The sequence below is a fragment of the Cervus elaphus genome, chromosome 22 (assembly GCF_910594005.1).
Source record: "Cervus elaphus chromosome 22, mCerEla1.1, whole genome shotgun sequence".
Classification (NCBI taxonomy): Eukaryota; Metazoa; Chordata; class Mammalia; order Artiodactyla; family Cervidae; genus Cervus; species Cervus elaphus.
The window spans coordinates 34,207,853-34,227,511 of record NC_057836.1 but is presented as its reverse complement, the minus strand read 5'-3'; the positions used below and the strand labels follow the sequence as shown (position 1 = coordinate 34,227,511).

Below are 19,659 nucleotides of genomic sequence, written 5' to 3'. Positions count from 1 at the left end.
CTATCTTGCTAGGGCTTCCCTGGTGACTCAGCAGTAAAGAATCTGCCTATCAATGCAGGAGACCTGGATTCAATCCCTGAGTCAGGAAGATCCCTTGGAGAAGGAACTGGCAACCCACTCCAGTATTCTTGCCTGGAGAATCCCATGGACAGAGGAGCATGGCGGGTTATAGTCCATGGGGTCTCCAAAGAGTTGGACACGACTTAGTTACTAACACTTTCAAACTTATCTTGCTGGAGTCACTCCCTTGCTGGCTTTGAAGAAGCAAATCTGCCATATTAGGGACTTCCTACATTCAGAGGTACAACTAGCAAGAAACTGTCTAGCTGACAGCAGCAAGACTCTGAAGTCTTCAGTCCTATAAGAGCAAGAAACGAATTCTGCCACGTAAAGCAGATCACTCCCCACTTGAGCCACAGAGGAAACTGCTAAGGTTAGTCAAGAAAAACTTAAACACTAAACATTTTCTTTGCTCTTTGTCCTCCCCTCTCCCCTCTACTATGCATTGTGTATCTGCATTTTGCATCAACCAAACATCCCCATCAGCAGAAATACCTGCTCAACCATAAAGAGCAACATTATCCCAGCATCAATAAGATGACCCTAGAAAGATAAACTTCCTTTTTATAAGGAGCTAGGATGACCCATGACTCACTACTCACCTTATATGCTTAGATCTGAATTGTGTAAACTATTAATAATATGTACACCATTTAATGTACAGCCTTCTGTCTCAAAAATGTGCTCCGACTTTTAACAGGCCGAATGGTTCTCCGAGTTTTCTGAAAGGCTGTCCCTGTATTATCGTCCTCACTTTGGCTTAAAATTTTCCATTGCTTTCTTAGATCAACTGATTCATTTTGTACAGACATTATAAAGGAAAATAGTAACTTTACAAGATGGAGATTTGGCAGACACCACATTAATCAAGGGATCAAAGTTAAAAATCCTGGTACATTGTCCTGAGAAGAGCATAACGTCACTTCATAACATCACGTCAGTAGTGTGCCTGTGAAAATGTACAGCCTGAATAATCAAGAGGAAATAGCAGACATTCTACAAAGTAGCTGGCATATAGTCTTCAAAAATTTCAAAGTCGTAAAAGACAAGGAGTCTGAGGAATTACTCCAGATAAAAGGAGACTGAAGAGATATGAAAACTAAACACAATGTGTAATTCTGAATTTGATTCTGGACCAGGAAACAAAAAAGCTATAAAGAATATTATTGGGGAAATAGACAAAATTTGAATACACACATTTAAATTAGACAACAGTATCATATCAACATTAAATATCCTAATTTGGATAATTGTTCTGCAGCTATGCAAGCAAATGTTCTTTGTAGGAAATACACACTGATGTACTTCAGGGTAAAGAGACACAATATCTGGAGTTTCTTTTCTTTTCTTTTTTTTTTTTTTTTTGGAGTTTATTTTCAACTAGAAACACCATCAAGCTTTTATCTGGCCTTTCCTTTGGGAAACAAGACTTAGCCACAGCCTTATAAAACTGATAAGCAGCATAGAGTTTCTCTTTATAGATATCCTCTAGATATTCTAGTTGATAAACTAGGAAGGAATGATAAACTAATAACCTTCACAACATCTAGTGAAAGAATAAATCTAGGACTTTACTCTCAAATAGTTTTGTCTTTTGATAAAACTACATATACTGTGACTCCTCTGGTGGTCCAGTGGTTAAAACTCCATGCTTCTAATGCAGGGGGTGAGGGTTTGATCCCTGGTCAAGGAACTAAGATCCCACATGCCTGCCACTTGATTTAGCAAAAAAAAAAAAACCCACCAAAATCCACCATCTATACAGAGTCTTGCCAAAAAAAAAAAAAAAAAAGATATAAAACATTTACCTGCTCAAGCCTCTAAATGTAGGGGACAAAAAAACAGGTTGTGTTTCTATGGCCACACAATCACTAAAATTCAGATTGGAGAAAAGGCAGATAAAAGAGCCAGTTTCATTAACAAACAACTTAAAATACAAAAAGAATGAAAAAGGAACAGAGGGCTAAGCCAGATAACCAATAACAATGAACAACCCTTTCTTGGATACTGATTTGAACAAATCAACTGTTTAAGAAAACAGAAATTTCTCATACAAATAAGAAAACTTGAATGTTGGTAAGGTATTTGATATTTTAAAATTACGTTACATTTTTGGTCATAAAAATGACACTGTGCATGTGTAAAATAGACAGCTAGTGGGAAGTTTTGTATGGCACGAGAGCTCGGCTCGGGGCCCAGCAGTGACCTAGAGAGTAGGGGTGGGAGGGAGACACCACCGGGAGGGTATATATGTGTACATATATCTGGTTCACTTCACTGTACAACAGAAATGAACACAACATGGTAAACAATTCTACCCCAATAATATAATTTAAAAATAAAAATTTTTAAAAGACACTGTATAGCTGTATCTAAAATCAGTCCTTATCTTTTGAATGTACTGAAATGTTTACAGAAGAAACAATATGATGTCTTGGACTTGCCTCAAACTAATTCAGGCTTAGTGGGAGATAGTGGAGGACAGAAGAGTCTGGCAGGCTACGGTCCATGGGGTCACAAAGAGTCGGACACAACTCAGCAACTGAACAACAACAGGAACAATCCAGAGTGGAGCAGAGGGAAGTGGAGGAAAAATGAGACATCATCATTTATGACATATATATAAGGGTCATGATACCCTCTCCACTTCTGTATATGTCTGAAAGTTTCTATAATAAAAAGTTTTAATCCAAATGAAAGGAAACCACATTGACTGAGGAATTTGTCGGGGCAGGTTACACAATGAATCATTAACAGCGGTTACTCAGGGGAACAGGATAACTGAGGAGTTCTTTTTTCCTTTCTTTCCTCCATATTATTAATTTTGTTACAGTGATCATGAACCATTGACATGCTAAACATTACTTGCGGAAATTTTAAAAAAAGCATGTCTCTAAGAAAAACAGAAGTGAAAGTCTAAAATTGACTTAAAAATTGGAGCTAAATTTGTACAGTGGTTTTATGTATATGAAGTATGTATTTTTTGTGAGGCAACACCTATGAGATGTAAATAGTTCAAGTCAATGACTGCAGCTGGTAAAATCGATGATAAGCTCAGTAAAATCATTTAATACTCTGGCAAAATATATAAAACAGGTAGAAAGAAATTAACCAACATCTAAACAGCCACCCCCCCCCCAAATTAGGTTGCACCTGCCATGTGTAAAGACACAGATACACAGATCTCCACACATAAACCATTTCCCTTTCTCTCACAACAGAAAGTACAATGAGTGGATGAGTATTAGTGAAAATCTGAGCAGAAAACTTTCAACTAACCTCTGCGTTTGGAGTCACATATGTTAAAAATACTCCTAAGTAACTCTTCTTCATAGGTCCTGTTGTTGCTATAGGTTACATCTTCCTTGGCATCATCAATTCCTTGTTTCCACCCTATCAGAAGAAAAAGTTTGCAAATCCAGATGCTTTTATGTGCTAACATGCTTAGTTTCTCATTTTTTAAAAAATTTTAACAAAGAGTCAGATATGACTGAGTGGCTAACATATACTGTTACATATATGGTATGTTTCAACTATTAAAATAAAGAGCAGCCCACAATACTGGTTCAGTCAGTCAGTTCAGCCACTCAGTCGTGTCTGACTCTTTGCAACCCCATGAACCGCAGCATGCCAGGCCTCCCTGTCCATCACCAACTCCTGGAGTCCACCCAAACCCATGTCCATCGAGTCATTGATGCCATCCTCTGTCATCCCCTTCTCCTCCTGCCCTCAATCTTTCCCAGCATCAGGGGCTTTTCAAATGAGTCAGCTCTTCGCATCAGGTGGCCAAAGGACTGGAGTTTCAGCTTCAACATCAGTCCCCCCAATGAACACCCAGGATTGATCTCCTCTAGGATGGACTGGTTGGATCTTCTTGCAGTCCAAGGGACTCTCAAGAGTCTTCTCCAACACCACAGTTCAAAAGCATCAATTCTTTGGCACTCAGCCTTCTTTATAGTTCAACTTTCACATCCACATATGACCACTGGAAAAATACTGGTTACTTAACATGAATAGATCAAGAAAAAAGTGGTCTTGAAGTATCTTTGATTATTCATTTTTCCTTTCAAGTTTTACAAATGTGGAATAAAAGGAGAGAAGATGAAGAGGGAACTGAGCTGTATTGTCCTGTGATAGTAAAAGCACTCTGTGAAGTGAGAGAGAAGGCAAAATTGAGATTCATTTCTGTTATGTGTGTAGGTACTTTTCATTGGCAGAGTTGATAGAGAAAGTTGAATGGGTTGCAGTGTGTTATCCCTATTCTTGCCGGTACTGGTACCTTCATCTCTAAGATATTGCCACTGTGCAATTTTATGACAGGTTAATAATGATTGACATTATATGACTGGAACAGTGAAATAGATGAAATTGATTTTTCATTTTTGATGAGAACTGAACACTTATACAAGGAAATGTATGCAAATACCTGTAGTAAAAAAGTTGTTATTTCTGGATATTACTTTAATTTTATTGCTTACAACTTCTGGCACTGTGAAGGAAGTGATATAATATAATGAGGTGCTAAATGGATTAAGACAGTTTAGTCCTATGAAGAATATATGTTTGAATAAATTCATGTGCCACAATGGATAGGTTTCAGTTAATATAATGCAATTGGGGGAAATAAAGCTATCTTTACCTGTAAAAAAAAAAAAAAGCACTCTGTGAAAAAGCAAATAGTGTTAACACTAATAGGGATATTTTAAGGAAAACAGAGGGAAAATAAACACTAGCTATACAGAAAATGTATCATTTTACATCGTTTTTTAGGGCCTACCATATATGGGATTCTGTAAGCAATTCCCTAAGTAGAATTCCAAAATTTCATTGAACTTGGCCTACAGAATTTACATTGTTCCCTGGTTGACCTTATTGGCGCTATACTTTCTTACATATTTCTCTCACACACACAGAGGGAAAAATGTTAAAATGTTAATTTTCAGTAAGGCATGTTGGAAGTATATGAATTTTAACTCCCATATATGTATGTATTCCTATCATGACATTCTAATTTGCCCAGGAGAAAGTTTGTTTTCAGGTCAGTAGAAAAATACCAATGATTATGATTGAAAATATAATCTAGAATTTCTACCAGGTTTATATTTGAAATCATAGAAAACACTGATGTTTCAGATATAAGATTTTTGTTGAGAGAAAGAAAATTTTAAGGGAAAGATGGATGCTTTAACCAAGTTTCATACTTCATTTTAGATCAGGCACTGTCATAGTCAATGCTCCTTGCTTTACTGGAAGAACAAATATTAAAATATGAATATTTACCCTCTTCTTTCGGAGATAATTTTTTCACCACGGAATCCTGAGGAGTAGAGCTCTGATCAGAGGTGGAATCAAAGTCAAGTGCTAAGGTACTAAAATCATTTCCACTACAACAGTTAGTCAAATCCTTGTCAGCAAAGAGCTCCCTTTTTGTGATCTGCGGCATCAAAGATGTATAATTCTGGGAGCTCTGTGATCTTGGCCTTGAGATATTTTCAGAACCTGTGAGGATAAGCGGGTATGTTGCCTTCTCAGGAGAGCTGAGATGAGAAATGGATGGGGTTCTTGGAGACACTATCTGAGACTGGGAAGCGAAGGCGCCATCTTTCTCAGGACTCGAGAAGAGCGTGTCGGGCAGAGGGATGTGAGCAGCCATCATTTTCTTCAGCACCTCTTCAAAATCCTTCTTGGGGTTAGTCTGCGGGCTGTCAAAACTGCTAGACTGGTATTTGATAATCTGTCGGATGGGATCAGAAATGTCTTCTCTCTTTTGGATGGCTCGCAGTTTTCTACAGATGCTTTCCACGGGGTTATGCCGCTTCTCAGCGACCTTCTTTGCAGAGGCCATTGCTGACTTTCCTCCAGTGAGACAGAGGAAGTGGCTAAAGTACAGGCAAAAAGTAGACATGTTTTTCAGTTAGCACTGTCCTCACAATAATGGAGCAATAGGCTATTTATTCCCAAACCAACTTTGGGGGGATCAAGATGTCTTTATTTATTTTATTTATTTATTTATTTTTGCAATTTGTGATGATTATTTTAATTTTTTATTTTTTCCATTTATCTTTATTAGTTGGAGGCTAATTACTTTACAATATTGTAGTGGCTTTTGTCATACACTGACATGAATCAGCCATGGAGTTACATGTATTCCCCATCCTGATCCTCCCTCCCACCTCCCTCTCTACCTGATCCCTCTGGGTCTTCCCAGTGCACCAGCTCTGAGCACTTGTCTCATGCATCCAACCTGGGCTGGTGATCTGTTTCACTATAGGTAATATACATGTTTTGATGCTGTTCTCTCGAAACATCCCACCCTCGCCTTCTCCCACAGAGTCCAAAAGTCTGTTCTGTACCTCTGTGTCTCTTTTTCTGTTTTGCATATAGAGTTATCATTACTATCTTTCTCAATTCCATAAATATGTGTTAGTATACTGTATTGGTCTTTATCTTTCTGGCTTACTTCACTCTGTATAATGGGCTCCAGTTTCATCCATCTCATTAGAACTGATTCAAATGAATTCTTTTTAATGGCTGAGTAATATTCCATGGTGTGTATGTACCACAGCTTCCTTATCCATTTGTCAAGATGTCTTTAAACCACTATCTTTAAAACAATTGCTTTAAAAAACAGAGTAGAGTTGATTTACAATGTTGTGTCAGTTTCAAGTGGACAGCCAAGTGGTTCAGTTACACATCCATTGGGTTGGCCAGAAAGTTTGTCTGGCGACTTCCCTGGTGACTCAGTGATAGAGAATCCACCTGCAGGAGACACAGGTTCAATCCCTGGCCGGGAAGATTCCACATGTCTCAGAGCAACTAAGCCCATGCACCACAGCTATGGAGCCTGTGCTCTAGAGCCCAGGAACCAGAACTACTGAGCTCACCACTGAAGCCCACACACCCTAGAGCCTGTGCTCACAACAGAAGAAGCCACCCCAATGAGAAGCCCAAGCATGCAACCAGAGAGAACCCCTGCTCGCAGCAACTAGAGAAGAGCCCACATGCTGAAACAAAGACCGACACAACCAAAAACAAATAAATGAATAAATAATTCATTCGGGCTTCTCCGTAACATCTTACAGAAAAATCCAAGTGAACTTTTTGGCCAACTTAAAATATATCATATGTTCTTTATCAGATTCTTTTCCATTATAGGTTATTACACTATATTGAATATAGTTCCCTGTGCTTTATACAGTAGGTCTTTGTTTATTTAAACAATCGTTTTAAACAGATTTCCACATGTTTAACTTTGGGACTCAAATTTCTAGAAATAATAGCTAACAAATAGAAAGTATTTCCCATGAGTCAGGCATAGTACTAAGTTCTTTGTATGTATCAACTCATTACATCTTAAAACAAGTCTATGAGGCAAGTTTGCTATTATCTCCTTTTTCAGGCACAAAGAGATTAAGGGACACACCCAAAGTACTGTAGATAAGTGCTGGAGTCCACATTTGAACCCATGCAGTCTTGCTTGAGAGGGTAGATAACATTGCTCTTCATTTATACATCAAATATGATGATGGTGATGATATGAAAGCTCCCATTTGAGTAGCTACTCTTATTCGTATCTATTGAGAACTTAATAAATATCTCTTTCATTAAGCATCTTGCATATATAATGTCCAAACTTCACACAAGCCCTGTCAGATATGTAGAAATATCCCCTTTTCACAGATAATAAAATTAAGGCTCAAAAAGGTCAAGTAACTTGCTGATGGTCATATCTCTAAGATCTGTGCTAAGGAGTGTCTGACTTCAGCAGAATTTTGTTTAATGGTAGCGTATATGATCTTTAAAAAGCATGATCTCAGCTTCTTATAAGACAGCAACTAAAGAACTTGGAAGTAAATCCAAAATTGTGCCTAAACTGGTACATTTAATCTATGCAAAGGGTTACAATAAATTGAATAGTTATAAATAGTTGAATAGTTACAAAGAGTTTGAAAGTTATTATTTCTAGAACCTTAACAAAAACTTCTATTTTCTTATTAGGTGGATGAAACTGGAGCCTATTATACAGAGTGAAGTAAGTCAGAAAGAAAAACACCAATATAGTATATTAACGCATGTATATGGAATTTAGAAAGATGGTAACGATGACCCTAAATGCAAGACAGCAAAAGAGACACAGATGTAAAGAACAGAATTTTGGACTCTGGGAGAAGGTGAGGGTGGGATGATTTGAGAGAATAGCACTGAAACATGTATATTACCACATGTGAAATGGATCGCCAGTCCAGGTTCGATGCATGAGACAGGGTGCTCAGGGCTGGTGCACTGGGATGACCCTGAGGGGTGTGATGGGGAGGGAGGTGGGAGGAGGGTTTAGGATGGGGACACATGTACACCCATGACTGATTCATGTCAATGTATGGTGAAGATCACTACAATATTGTAAAGTAATTAGCTTCCAATTAAAATAAATAATTTTTTTAAAAAGAACTTCTGTTTATGGCTCTTTTTAAAAAGTCCCCTAATAGAAAATGAACAAAGGGGCATTTATAAAGACTGGGAAGAAGGCGCTCCAGATCTTCTCAGTCTGGTTCATTGTACCTCAAGATAATAGCCACCAGTTCCAGCTAATGAAGTTTCCATCAACAGAACCCTTCACCATTTAAGGTAACAATTATCTTTGAATCTTTACGCTGTCACTACAATCCTTCTATTCAAGGCTAATCTTTCAATGTCAAGCCTAAAACACATTCTCCTATTGAAATTCTGGAATCAGTGTATACGCACTTGACTCAAGCTTTCGGTTTTCTCCAAGGATGTATAATTGTATGTATATTCTGTCATTTAATTGGATTTTGCCTTCTATTCTTGGACTGTTTCAAATGTGTATACTCACTGCCTCCTCAAAAATGTTTTTAATTCTTGTATACAAAAGCCATGGTATGATTCTCTTTTAGATAATATATTACTGTTGGCAGCATTGATAATCCACAAGGCTTGTGGACTTGTTCCCTAGCTGTAGTGAGTGTTGGCTCTCAAAGACTTGTAGCTACCACTCTTTCTGGAAAATTTCCCCTGGCAAAATGGGAGCTTCTCATTGATCAGCTAGGAGGTTGGAAGTGAAGCAATGGTAATGACAGAAGACAGTCTGCCTGGGAATACAACGCATTCCAAATCTACAGCTGACTGTGATGGGGACACGGCAGGAGCCACCTGACTTCCCCATGTCAATTAACGACCTTCTTAAAGACTCAACATTCAAAAAACCAAGGTAGAATCTGGTCCCATCACTCATGGCAAGTAGAAAGAGGAAAAGTGAGAAGCAATGATTTTCTTTGCCTGGGCTCCAAAATCACTATGGATGGTGACTGCAGCCATGAAATTAAAAGATGCTTGCTCCTTGGAAGGAAAGCTATGACAAACCTAGACAATGTATAAAAAAGCAGAACCATCACTTGGCCAATAAAGGTCCATATAGTCAAAACTATGGTTTCTCCAGTAGTCATGTGTGGATGTGAGATTTGTACCATAAAGAAAGCTGAGTACTGAAGGACTGATGCTTTCAAACTGTGGTGCTGGAGAAGACTCGAGAATCCCTTGTACTGAAAGGAGATTAAACCAGTCAATCCTAAAGGAAATCAACCCTGAATATTCATTGGAATGACTGATGCTGAAGCTCCAATACTTAGGCCACCTGATGTGAAGAGCTGACTCACTGAAAAAGATCCTGATACTGGCAAAGATTGAAGGCAAAAGGAGAAGGGGACAGCAGAGGATGAGATGATTAGATAGCATCATCGACTCAGGGGACATGGATTTGAGCAAACTCTGGGAGAAAGTGGAGGACAGAGGGGCCTGGTGTGCTGCAGTCCATGGGATTGCACAGAGTCAGACAGAACTAAGCGACTGAACAACAGTGGAGTATCTGTCAGTGTTCTCAACGTAATGTGACTGTTTTTCTCTTCTACAGCCAGTGAATCAAGGGGCAGGTTGAGCCTGAGGCTAATAGGAGCCCTAGGATGGAACCTCAGACTCCCAGACCCATCAATCTCCCTGGGAAATCTGTGAACCTCAGTGTGGGTTGCTGTTCAAGCCCCAGTGAAAGGCTTCACTCTTGGGCATCTGTGATGGGTCCAGATGAATGTGTTCCTAGCATATAAGACACCACATTTCTGTTTGCTTTTCTGAGGCATTTTTCTCCTCCTACCATCTGTTTCCTAAACTTCCATGACTCACCTAAGCAAGCCCTGCTCCATGGATTATTAAACCAAACCTTAGAAAAAGCACACTTAAGGCACTGGCTCTTCATGAGCTAACAGAGCTCACAAGATTAACTTGTTTTGCTTTTTCTAATATAGAGCAGAACATTTGTGGGAGTTCAATAAGTAAGATGTGATGATCAAGATTTCAAAATTTGTGCCACTTTCTCCATATATGGCATGGAAATATCTCCTGTCCATCCTGTCCAATTTTTTTTTTTTTTTTTAGTTTTAGATCCACTGCAATCTGCCATAACACTGAAAAACACAAGTCTGACTTGCTTTCAATAACTGTCTTTGAAAGAGTACTAACTGAAAATTAAAAACTGAAGGTTAATTGAACTTGTAGAATCAGGTGCTTGGAGTCTGTCTTTTACAAAGAATTCCCTTATTTATCTGTTTTGTTGATTGAATACTTACTATGTAAAGATGGTACACTTGTAGAAATTCCATTGGTTTCTTTTGTTTTTAAATTCTCTGAACCTTTATTGTACTCTATACCACTCATCCTTTTAGGCATTTAATCAATGTCCATTAACTACCTAAAATGTGCTAAACCTAGTAGAAACAGTGGGTACAATCATGAGCAAAACAGAATATCTGCTCTCCTAAAACTTTTGGTCTGTGAGAGATGCACATATAAAGAAGGGAGCTACTAAGACTGCCAGATTAAATCTAGGATGCCCAGGACTTCCCTGATGGTCCAGTGTGCAAGAATTTGCCTTCCAATGCAGGGGACTAGGGTTTGATCACTGGTCAGGGAACTAACATCCCACAGGCCACAGGACAAGTAAGCTTACATGCCACTACTAGAGTTCATGCTCCACAACTAAGATCTGATGCAGCAAAAAAAAAAAAAAAAGACCCAGGATGCCAAATAAAATTTGAATTTCCAATAAACAATGGCTAATTTTTTTAGTCCATCGTGTGCATCAAAAAGTTGCACAGGAAAAACTTATACTGAAAAGTTATCTGTTGTTTATCTAAAACTCAAATTTCTCTGGGCATCTGGCAGTTCTAACTAGCTAAATCTAGCAACCCTAAAGCCTAGAATAATAAATAATTACACACTAGGAAAGAAAAGTGCCAGGGCTGTGAGAGAATATAATAGGGGTTATTCTAGTTTGGGAGTAAGGATAGAGAAAAATTGGAGCATCTATTATGTGGCATACACTATGCATAATGTTATATATATTGTTTGCTACATCTAAGGTTGTGAACAGAAAATTAAGAAGTGGAATCAAAAATCCCTTTTCCACTCCCTCAGTTCAGTTCAGTCACTCAGTCATGTCCAACTCTTTGGGACCCCATGGACTGCCCATGCCAGGCTTCCCTATCACCATCTTCCGGAGCCTACTCAAACTCATGTCCATCGTGTTGGTGACGCCATCCAACCATCTCATCCTCTGTTGTCCTCTTCTCCCACCTTCGATCTTTCCCAGCGTCAGGGTCTTTTCAAATGAGTCAGTTCTTTGTATCAGGTGGCCAAAGTGTTGGAGCTTCAGCATCAGTCCTTCCAATGAGCACCCAGGACTGATCTGCTTTAGGTTGGACTGGTTGGATCTCCTTGCAGTCCAAGGAATTCTCAAGAGTCTTCTCCAACACCACTGTTCAAAAACACCAGTTCTTCAGTGCTCAGCTTTCTTTATAGTCTAACTCCCACATCCATACATGACTACTGGAAAAACCATAGGTTTGACTAGATGGACCTTTGTTGGCAAAGTAATGTCTCTGCTTTTTAATATGCTGTGTAGGTTGGTCATAGCTTTTCTTCCAAGGAGCAAGTGTCTTTAAATTTCATGGCTGCAGTCACCATCTGCAGTGACTTTGGAGCCCAAAATAATAAATTCTGTCACCGTTTCCATTGTTTCCCATCTATTTGCCATGAAGAGATGGGACCAGATGGCATTCCCTATATCTATATATTTACATCTATTCTATTCCCTATATCTATATTCTATTCCCTATATCTATATATTTACATCTATATCCAGGTATGTATTCCTACAGCAGATTTCTATCTGAGTTCACATTGGATAAATGTAATATAAAATAATATTAGAGATTATCCAAACAAGTTATTTCACTAATTTTATTTATTTCTCCTATTGTTTGACCTATGACCCATTGTCCTTTCTAGAATGAGTCTCATTATTATTATTGCCTGAATTGCCTTGTTGTACCTATTCAAGGTCTTGAATCAACACTTTTCAATCATCTCTCTGATCTAAAACTATAAAGCAATAATTAAAAGCCTCTGATGAATAGCAACATCTATAAAACAAATGTGGTTTCTTATCTAAAGTAAGGTTATTTTCATCAGTGATGTAACTACAGAGTCCCACACTAAGTTATCTGTTTGGACTTCCTAAAGAAGTCTTCAGTAGATTAGAATAAATTCACCATGTATGTATAATATAGATAATATCTCATATTCCATAGGAACTTATAATATTAGGGCATAATTTGTGTTTTCAATATCCATATTCTTCAATAACTAAGAAACAGTTGGATTTCTTCTCAAAGAAAGACATTAGGATTTATACAGAGATACAAAAATAGCATCCTTGAAGAATTTTAGAAAACCTTCTGAATCAAACTCTAACTAAAGAAAGATTATGTTGACCATGTAATTATCTCTTCTTCACCAACCATTTACATTTTTTCTCCCTTTACTAATAGTTATAGCTTGAACATTGAACTTCGAAACTTAAGATCAAGTAGGCTTATCTTAAGAATCATTTGTTACTTAATTATGAAATCCTTCATGACTCACCCAAGTGAATCCCACTTGGTGGTTTAATTAATGCAAAGCCCTTAATTGATGTATGTAAAAAATATAAGTATATATGTATATGTAGATAGATAAACAAGGGGTTCCTTTTGCCAAGAGTCCTTCAGTAACAATCAGACGCCAGTAAACTCTTCATCAACACATAAGAAGAAACATCTGTTCACTGAGATGTTCCCAGGAAACTCATCTTTAGCAGCCCAGTGAGAGAGCAGAGCATGGATTTCTACTCAATCAGTAAATTTTATTTTTGCCAAATTACACTGTTTTAGTCTCTCTTTGACTAGTATTTAATGTGATAAAATAGCAACACGTTTTCCTGCCCTCTCCAGATCATGGTAGCAGCTGTTAATCAAAATGATTTGCAAACCACAAGTCCCAGATTTAGTAAATGCTCAGTGAATCTGTCATCTGCAAACCTTTTTCATTACTATTAATTGCAAGCTGGAACCATCTCCTCCCACCACTCAGTTAACCTTGTTATATTAAGCTCCTTGGCTGGGTCATACCAAGCTTATTATAAACATCTCATATTGGAACAGTTCCTGAAATAGCACAGTCACACATTATGCTTCTGAAAACTGTGTTCTTCTGTTTCACTTCTTCTTATATGAAGTCTGGTTTTCTTCTCAGAGACCAGGAAAAAAACCTATGATAAATCTTAACTCCAAGAACTCAGGTGCTCCCACATTCTTACAGTCAACAAAACCACAAAACTACATTCTTCTAACACACACTCCAAAAAGCCAAGACTGGAAACAACAATTCAGTGCTTTAACCTATCCAAAAGCCTTCAATAAAACACTTCTGGGATCTCCAAAGCAACATTTTAAGGGTAACTAGCTTTATCACTTTTAGCTACTCAGCTTTTTCTCCCAATTTCTTTCAGTGTTTTGGATTTTTTTTCCTAGAGGTGTTTCAAACTTTCAAAGAGCTCCACTGAACCCCCTTATATCAATTATGGAGGTTTGTCTCATTCACAACAGACACATTGAATTGGAAGTTAGAACAGGCGACAACAGAAGAGTGACCGCTAAAGTTGCCTTTTTCCCATTCAGAGGAAGATTTTCTTGACCTTCAGTGACTAAGAGCCACCATCAGCCAAAGTTTAATTATTTGTTTGGGGAAAACTCACCACCTTACTGTCACTTCCCTGGCATCCAAGAACCATCTTCTGAAAACTCGGAATGGAGAGAGAGGTCCTGAGGACCAGATGATGCGGGTGGAGCGGACGTCTTCAGAGTGGCCCGGGGCCAGGTGAGAGACAAAGGCTGGAGAATAGGGAAGCCCCTCATCATCTACACCTGCCTCCTGGGTTCAGCCAGGCCCACAGGCGTAGGGGTGTGAGGAAAGGTACACAGGAGGATGCAGTCAGCTGCTGGGAGAGGATGTTGGCGTGCTCACTAACATGCCATCCCAGTGTTACTACAAAATAAAGATCATCCAGAATATACTCTCTAATCAGGGAAAGTCACTTTTCTTGTTACCATTGTTTCTGTTTATGGGGTTAGATCTAAAAACAGGAAAAACTATCACGATGTGTAGCCTTAATCCCATTGATGAAGTAGGAAGGAAGTCTTTTATTGAAAATGAATTGTCCTGTTGGTCAAAGACTTTCTTGGAGAATTTTCAAGCCAGCAACTAACACTTAAAATGTGATACCACTAAATATCAAACTGCAGCCCCTTTGACAATTCCAATTTCCCTTCTCTTTGCCACTTCTATTCAGCTCTATGCTATCTTGGCTTAATGAATCTCTCCACTTAGAAAAGAATGTACAAAACAAGTTATTGAGTACATACCATGGTTATTATTAAATATTTAAAATTTAAAAATTGTAATAGAAATATCATGTAGACATTGCAAAATATTTAAAATTTGTGAAGCCCATGAAAGTCTAAGAGACAATATTATTTCAAAGCTTTTAATAATAAAATGTATTCTAAAAACAAGCTTATTGTTTAATTGTTAATATTTCATACTAGTAAAAGTCACTTTTTAACTTAAATTTCATATGCTTCTATTTGGCCAAATGCTGTATGGTTTCTCAGACATCAATGCTATTAATCATCATGTCTTTTATGGGATCTGATCTGGTTTGGGAGACTCAGCATATAAATTGTGCAGAGTGCAAAAATTAAGCAAAGAATTAGATGAGTGGTACATTAAGCTCCATGGGAGGTCAGGATAGGGTGTATTCCATGTGAGGTGAGAAGCCATTATAAAGTAGCTGGGACATATGCTGGGCTATAAATAATAAAGTATTATGCAAAGATAGGGGCATGGACACACCTGTGAGGTGGGAAGAGACTGAGAAAAGCCTAGTGGTGAGACTAAGCCTGTTATTTTAGCAGCACTGTGTACACAGTCTGATGGAACCATGAGAAAGGTGGGAGGGGGTGGGGTAGTGAAAAAAAATGTAAATTTAAGTAGCGAGGATACAGGCAGATTCAGAAATAATTGAAACTTCATATAGTGTCATTTCCCATCCAAGGAAATGATACTCAGCTGTGACAAGCATCTTAGAAACAGAACAAAACAAACACATCACCATAAAAACAGAAAAGCAAACCAAAATCTGGGTTCCAAACTGGAAGCATCATACCTGGAACATTTTTTTTCTCAAACTGGCGGTTTTGCTTACTACTCATGGGGCTTCTCCAGCCAGGCCTTGCAGCCCCTAATCACATGCTTCTCAGACCTTAGCATCGGTGATTTCCTGCCCCTCCCCTCTTCTCTCGTTTCCCCCCTCCCCTGCATAGGGTGGTCTGAAAATCTATTTTTGGTATATCAAGATTTTTATATATACTCCTATTCCTGTGGGTCATCATTATCTCTGTCCCCAGGTGAGAGGGAGAAATGTCGTAGCTAAGAATTGGGGCTCTGGATTCAAATAACCTGGGCCATATCGCAGCTTTTCTGCTCATTAGGGTTTTGCTTTTTGGTTGTTGTTGTTGTTTTAATCTTTATTGAATTTGTTATAATATTACTTCTGTGTTTTGTTTTTTTTTTTGTCCACTTTTTGTGCTTTTGACCACAAGGCATATGGGATCTTATTTCCCCACACCAGGGATTGAGCCTGTACCCTCTGCAATAGAAGGCGAAACCTTAACCACTGGACCACCAGGGGTGTCCCTGCTCACTCATTTTGTGACAAAGTAACTTTCTGTGTTTCGGTTTCTTCTTCTGTGAAACTGCATCAATATTCTGAATGACCTCTTGGGTTAATTTCAAGGGTTAAATGAGATAACATATGCATGATACATTTTCTGAAGCTCAGTGTATTTATTCCGGTGTTAAATGTCCTCTTAAAACACAAAATAGCACTAGAAAGAAATAACTAGTAAACCCATGTCTCTCATTAGATTTGCTCTGTTTAATTTCCCATGAAATGAACTCTCTTATAACATCCCTGCTTATGATCTTCTTATCAATCCCCAGATACCGAAACTAGCAACACCCAGAGAGATTTTCCTCCTAGTCATAAAGGAAGACAGCGGCAGAGCCAGAAATAATATTCAAATTCTGAATCCACTAGACTATATCGCCTGTCTGGCAAACTATACACTTTTTTTCCTTCTCCAAATGAATGTATCATATGTGATATTTCCCAGAGCAGTGAAACGAGCATCCTGAACTTATTCAGGAATAACCTGAATAAAATTCCAGTGGCTCATCAATGAATCAAATGAATGTGTTATATCATCACTTATTTATTATTTATCAGTTGTTTATTCCATCACTTATTATTGTTTGCCTCAGGCTGATTCTAACAGAATACAATAGCCTCTTGGTATCCATGAGGGATTTGTTCCAAGCTCCCCTTGGATACCCAAATCTGTGGATGCTTAATTCTCTTATATAAAATGACATAGGAACTTGCCTGGTGATCCACTGGTTAAGAACCCTCCTGCCAATGCAGGGGACATGGGTTTGATCCTTGGTTGGGAAAGATCCCACATGCCTTGAAGTGACTAAGCCTGTGCACCATGGCTACTGAGCCCACTGAGTCTGTACTCTAGAGCCCATGAGATGCAACTACTGGAGCCCTCCTGCCATATAGCCTATGCTCTGCAACAAGAGAAGCCACTGCAATGAGAAGCCCATGCACCACAACAGAGTAGACCCTGCTAGCCACAACTAGAGAAAGCCTGTGCATAGCAATGAAGACCCAAGGCAGCCAAAAATAAGCAAACAAGTAAAATTTTTTTTTCAAATGGCATAGTATTTGCATATAACCAAACATCTCTGGGTTTCCCAGGTGGCACTAGTGGTAAAGAACCCACTTGCTAATGCAGGAGATGTAAGAGACATGGGTTCGATTCCTGGGTTGGGAAGATCCCCTGTAGGAGAGCATGGCGACCCACTCCAATGTTCTTGCCTGAAGAATCCCATGGACAGAGGAGCCTGGCAGGCTACGATGCACAGTGTCCCAGAGTCGGACAGGACTGAAGTGATAGCACAGCACAAACATTTTCTCCAGACCTGAAAACATGTTTTGTTAACATGTGAAGGAATACAAAGGGATAAAATATAAACTTTACCCCAGAAAGTCAAGATGGGGCTTTGACTCTCGAATAAACTACTGTTAGGACCGAAACATATTGTTTCCTCGCTATGTCATTTCCCTTTAAGGTGGGTTGACCAGAGAGGGCCCCTGATATTGCCAGACCTGAAAGCAACTGTCTTGCTATAATTAGGGAACCTCTAAGAAATGCCATCCCCACTCTTCAAAATAACATTTCAAGAAAATTAAATATTTTGTAAATAGGCAAAAAAAAAAATCTATTTAAATAACATCGCCTTCTCTTTAATGCAATCTTTTTTAAAAAAAATTCTTAATGATACTTTTTTTTTTTTTTGCCTCCCTGCACAGCAGGTGGAATCTTAGTTCCCTGACCAGGGATCAAACCCATGCCCTCTGCAGTGGAAGCTCAGAGTCTTAACTGCCTTAACCACTGGACTGCCAGGGAAGTCCCTCTAAAGCAGTCTTTAATGTTGTTAGACATTAGCCAGTAGCAGGATCTCTGGAATTAAGCTCTGGTTGATCTAAGGGACTCATTTTATCTGATCAAAAGTAGATTGGAGGGGAAGAGGGGCACTGTTGGAAGAAAGGAAGGAAGGAAAAAAGAAAACCAGATAGTAGAATCTTCCTTCATGCGAGGCATGGCCAAATGTAGCATATGTTTTTAAAATTTTATTATTAATTAATTTATTTAATTTTGGTTGTGCTGAGCCTTTGTTGCCGCACATGGACTTTCTCTTGTGCCCTGTGCAGGCTTCTGACTGTGCTGGCTTCTCTTCTTGCAGAGAACAGGCTCTGGGCCTGAGGGTGTCAGTACTTGCCGTTCACGGGCTTAGCTGTAGCATGGCATGTGGGATCTTCCTGGAGGAGGGATTGAACCTGTGTCCCCTGTGTTGGCAGGGAGATTCTTAAACACTAGACCACCAGGGAAGTCCAAGTAACATACATTTTACTTTTTAAAACCTGCTGCACATAAAATGTACTATTTTTTAAATGCACTATTTTTTTATAGTAGCACCCTAAGGTTCTAGGTGCCATTGTCTTTTCATTGGTTTCTGTTAATTAAGCTTTATTAAGCAATGGCAGTGTCTTTAGGAAGCCAATTTTCATAAAGATACTGTCCCAGAAAGAAAGGGATTGGAAATTTTAGTGATTTATGGGTTCCATTCTAAAAGAAACGGAACATGGAAGTGAATACTTTGGAAGAAAAATTGGTAATATGTTTTTGGAGGCAGGTTAAAATGAAGGCCCTGGAGATATTATAAGATATGTATTAGCTGAATGACAATCACCCATTGCCCTCCCAAGTTAACCCTCCTGAATTAAAACAAGATCTACCTGTTCTTGTTCTGTGTTCCAGCAGACTGGCGTCTATGGATGGCATCAGTCTGACTTTGCTGCCCTCTGATTTCCCATTGAACTTAGTCAGTACCAGGCACCTGCATAAAATAGGCATGAGCAGAAAGAGCCTGGGATAGTTTTCTCCTGGATCCCACCCTGCCAGCCCTGTCTGACAGTGGTCCATGCTTTTTTATGGCACCTGTCAGGCAGCCCCCCTTTTTTCTTTTGGCTTCACTGGGTCTTCATTGCAGCACTGGGACCTTCTCTAGTTGCAGGTTGCAGCTTGAGGGCTTTTCTTGTTACGGTACACAGGCTCTAGACTGAATGGACTTAGTGGTCCCTCCAAATGTGGGTCCCTCCAAATGTGGGATTTTGGCTCCCAGCTAGGGATGACCAGGGATCAAACAGGTGTACCCTACATTGGAATTCAGATTCTTTACCACTGGAGCACCAGGAAGTTCCAGGCAACCCTCTCTTTAAAGTGACAGTACTCACTTGGTTCTGAACTTCCCTACCTTAGCCCTTGCTAGGATAGGTTCCCTAGATCCAGGATGCCAGCACCGTAGGGTGCTCCCCACTCCTCATTATTTCCTTTAATCCTACCCACATCTTCGGAACTGAAATTCTTTTCTGTCTCCCGTTTAAAAAAATGTGCCCTCTGTTTGTTAACTGACTGATATACACTTAGAGATTCTTTTCACTGTCATTTGAATTTCCATAGCCCA

General features: G+C 39.0%; 1 protein-coding gene across 1 annotated transcript in view; it reads right to left on the bottom strand.

Annotated features, from left to right (window-relative positions):
• IRAG2 (inositol 1,4,5-triphosphate receptor associated 2) overlaps positions 1 to 5,905 on the bottom strand; it is a 95,942-nt gene extending 90,037 nt beyond the window's left edge. The window contains exons 1-2 of the mRNA XM_043882657.1: positions 5,341 to 5,905; positions 3,340 to 3,453 (exon numbers count right to left, since the gene is read on the bottom strand). Of these exons, the coding sequence (XP_043738592.1) occupies positions 3,340 to 3,453; positions 5,341 to 5,905 (679 nt within the window). The remainder of the gene's footprint in view (positions 1 to 3,339; positions 3,454 to 5,340) is intronic.
• Between the last annotated feature and the right edge of the window lie 13,754 nt (positions 5,906 to 19,659).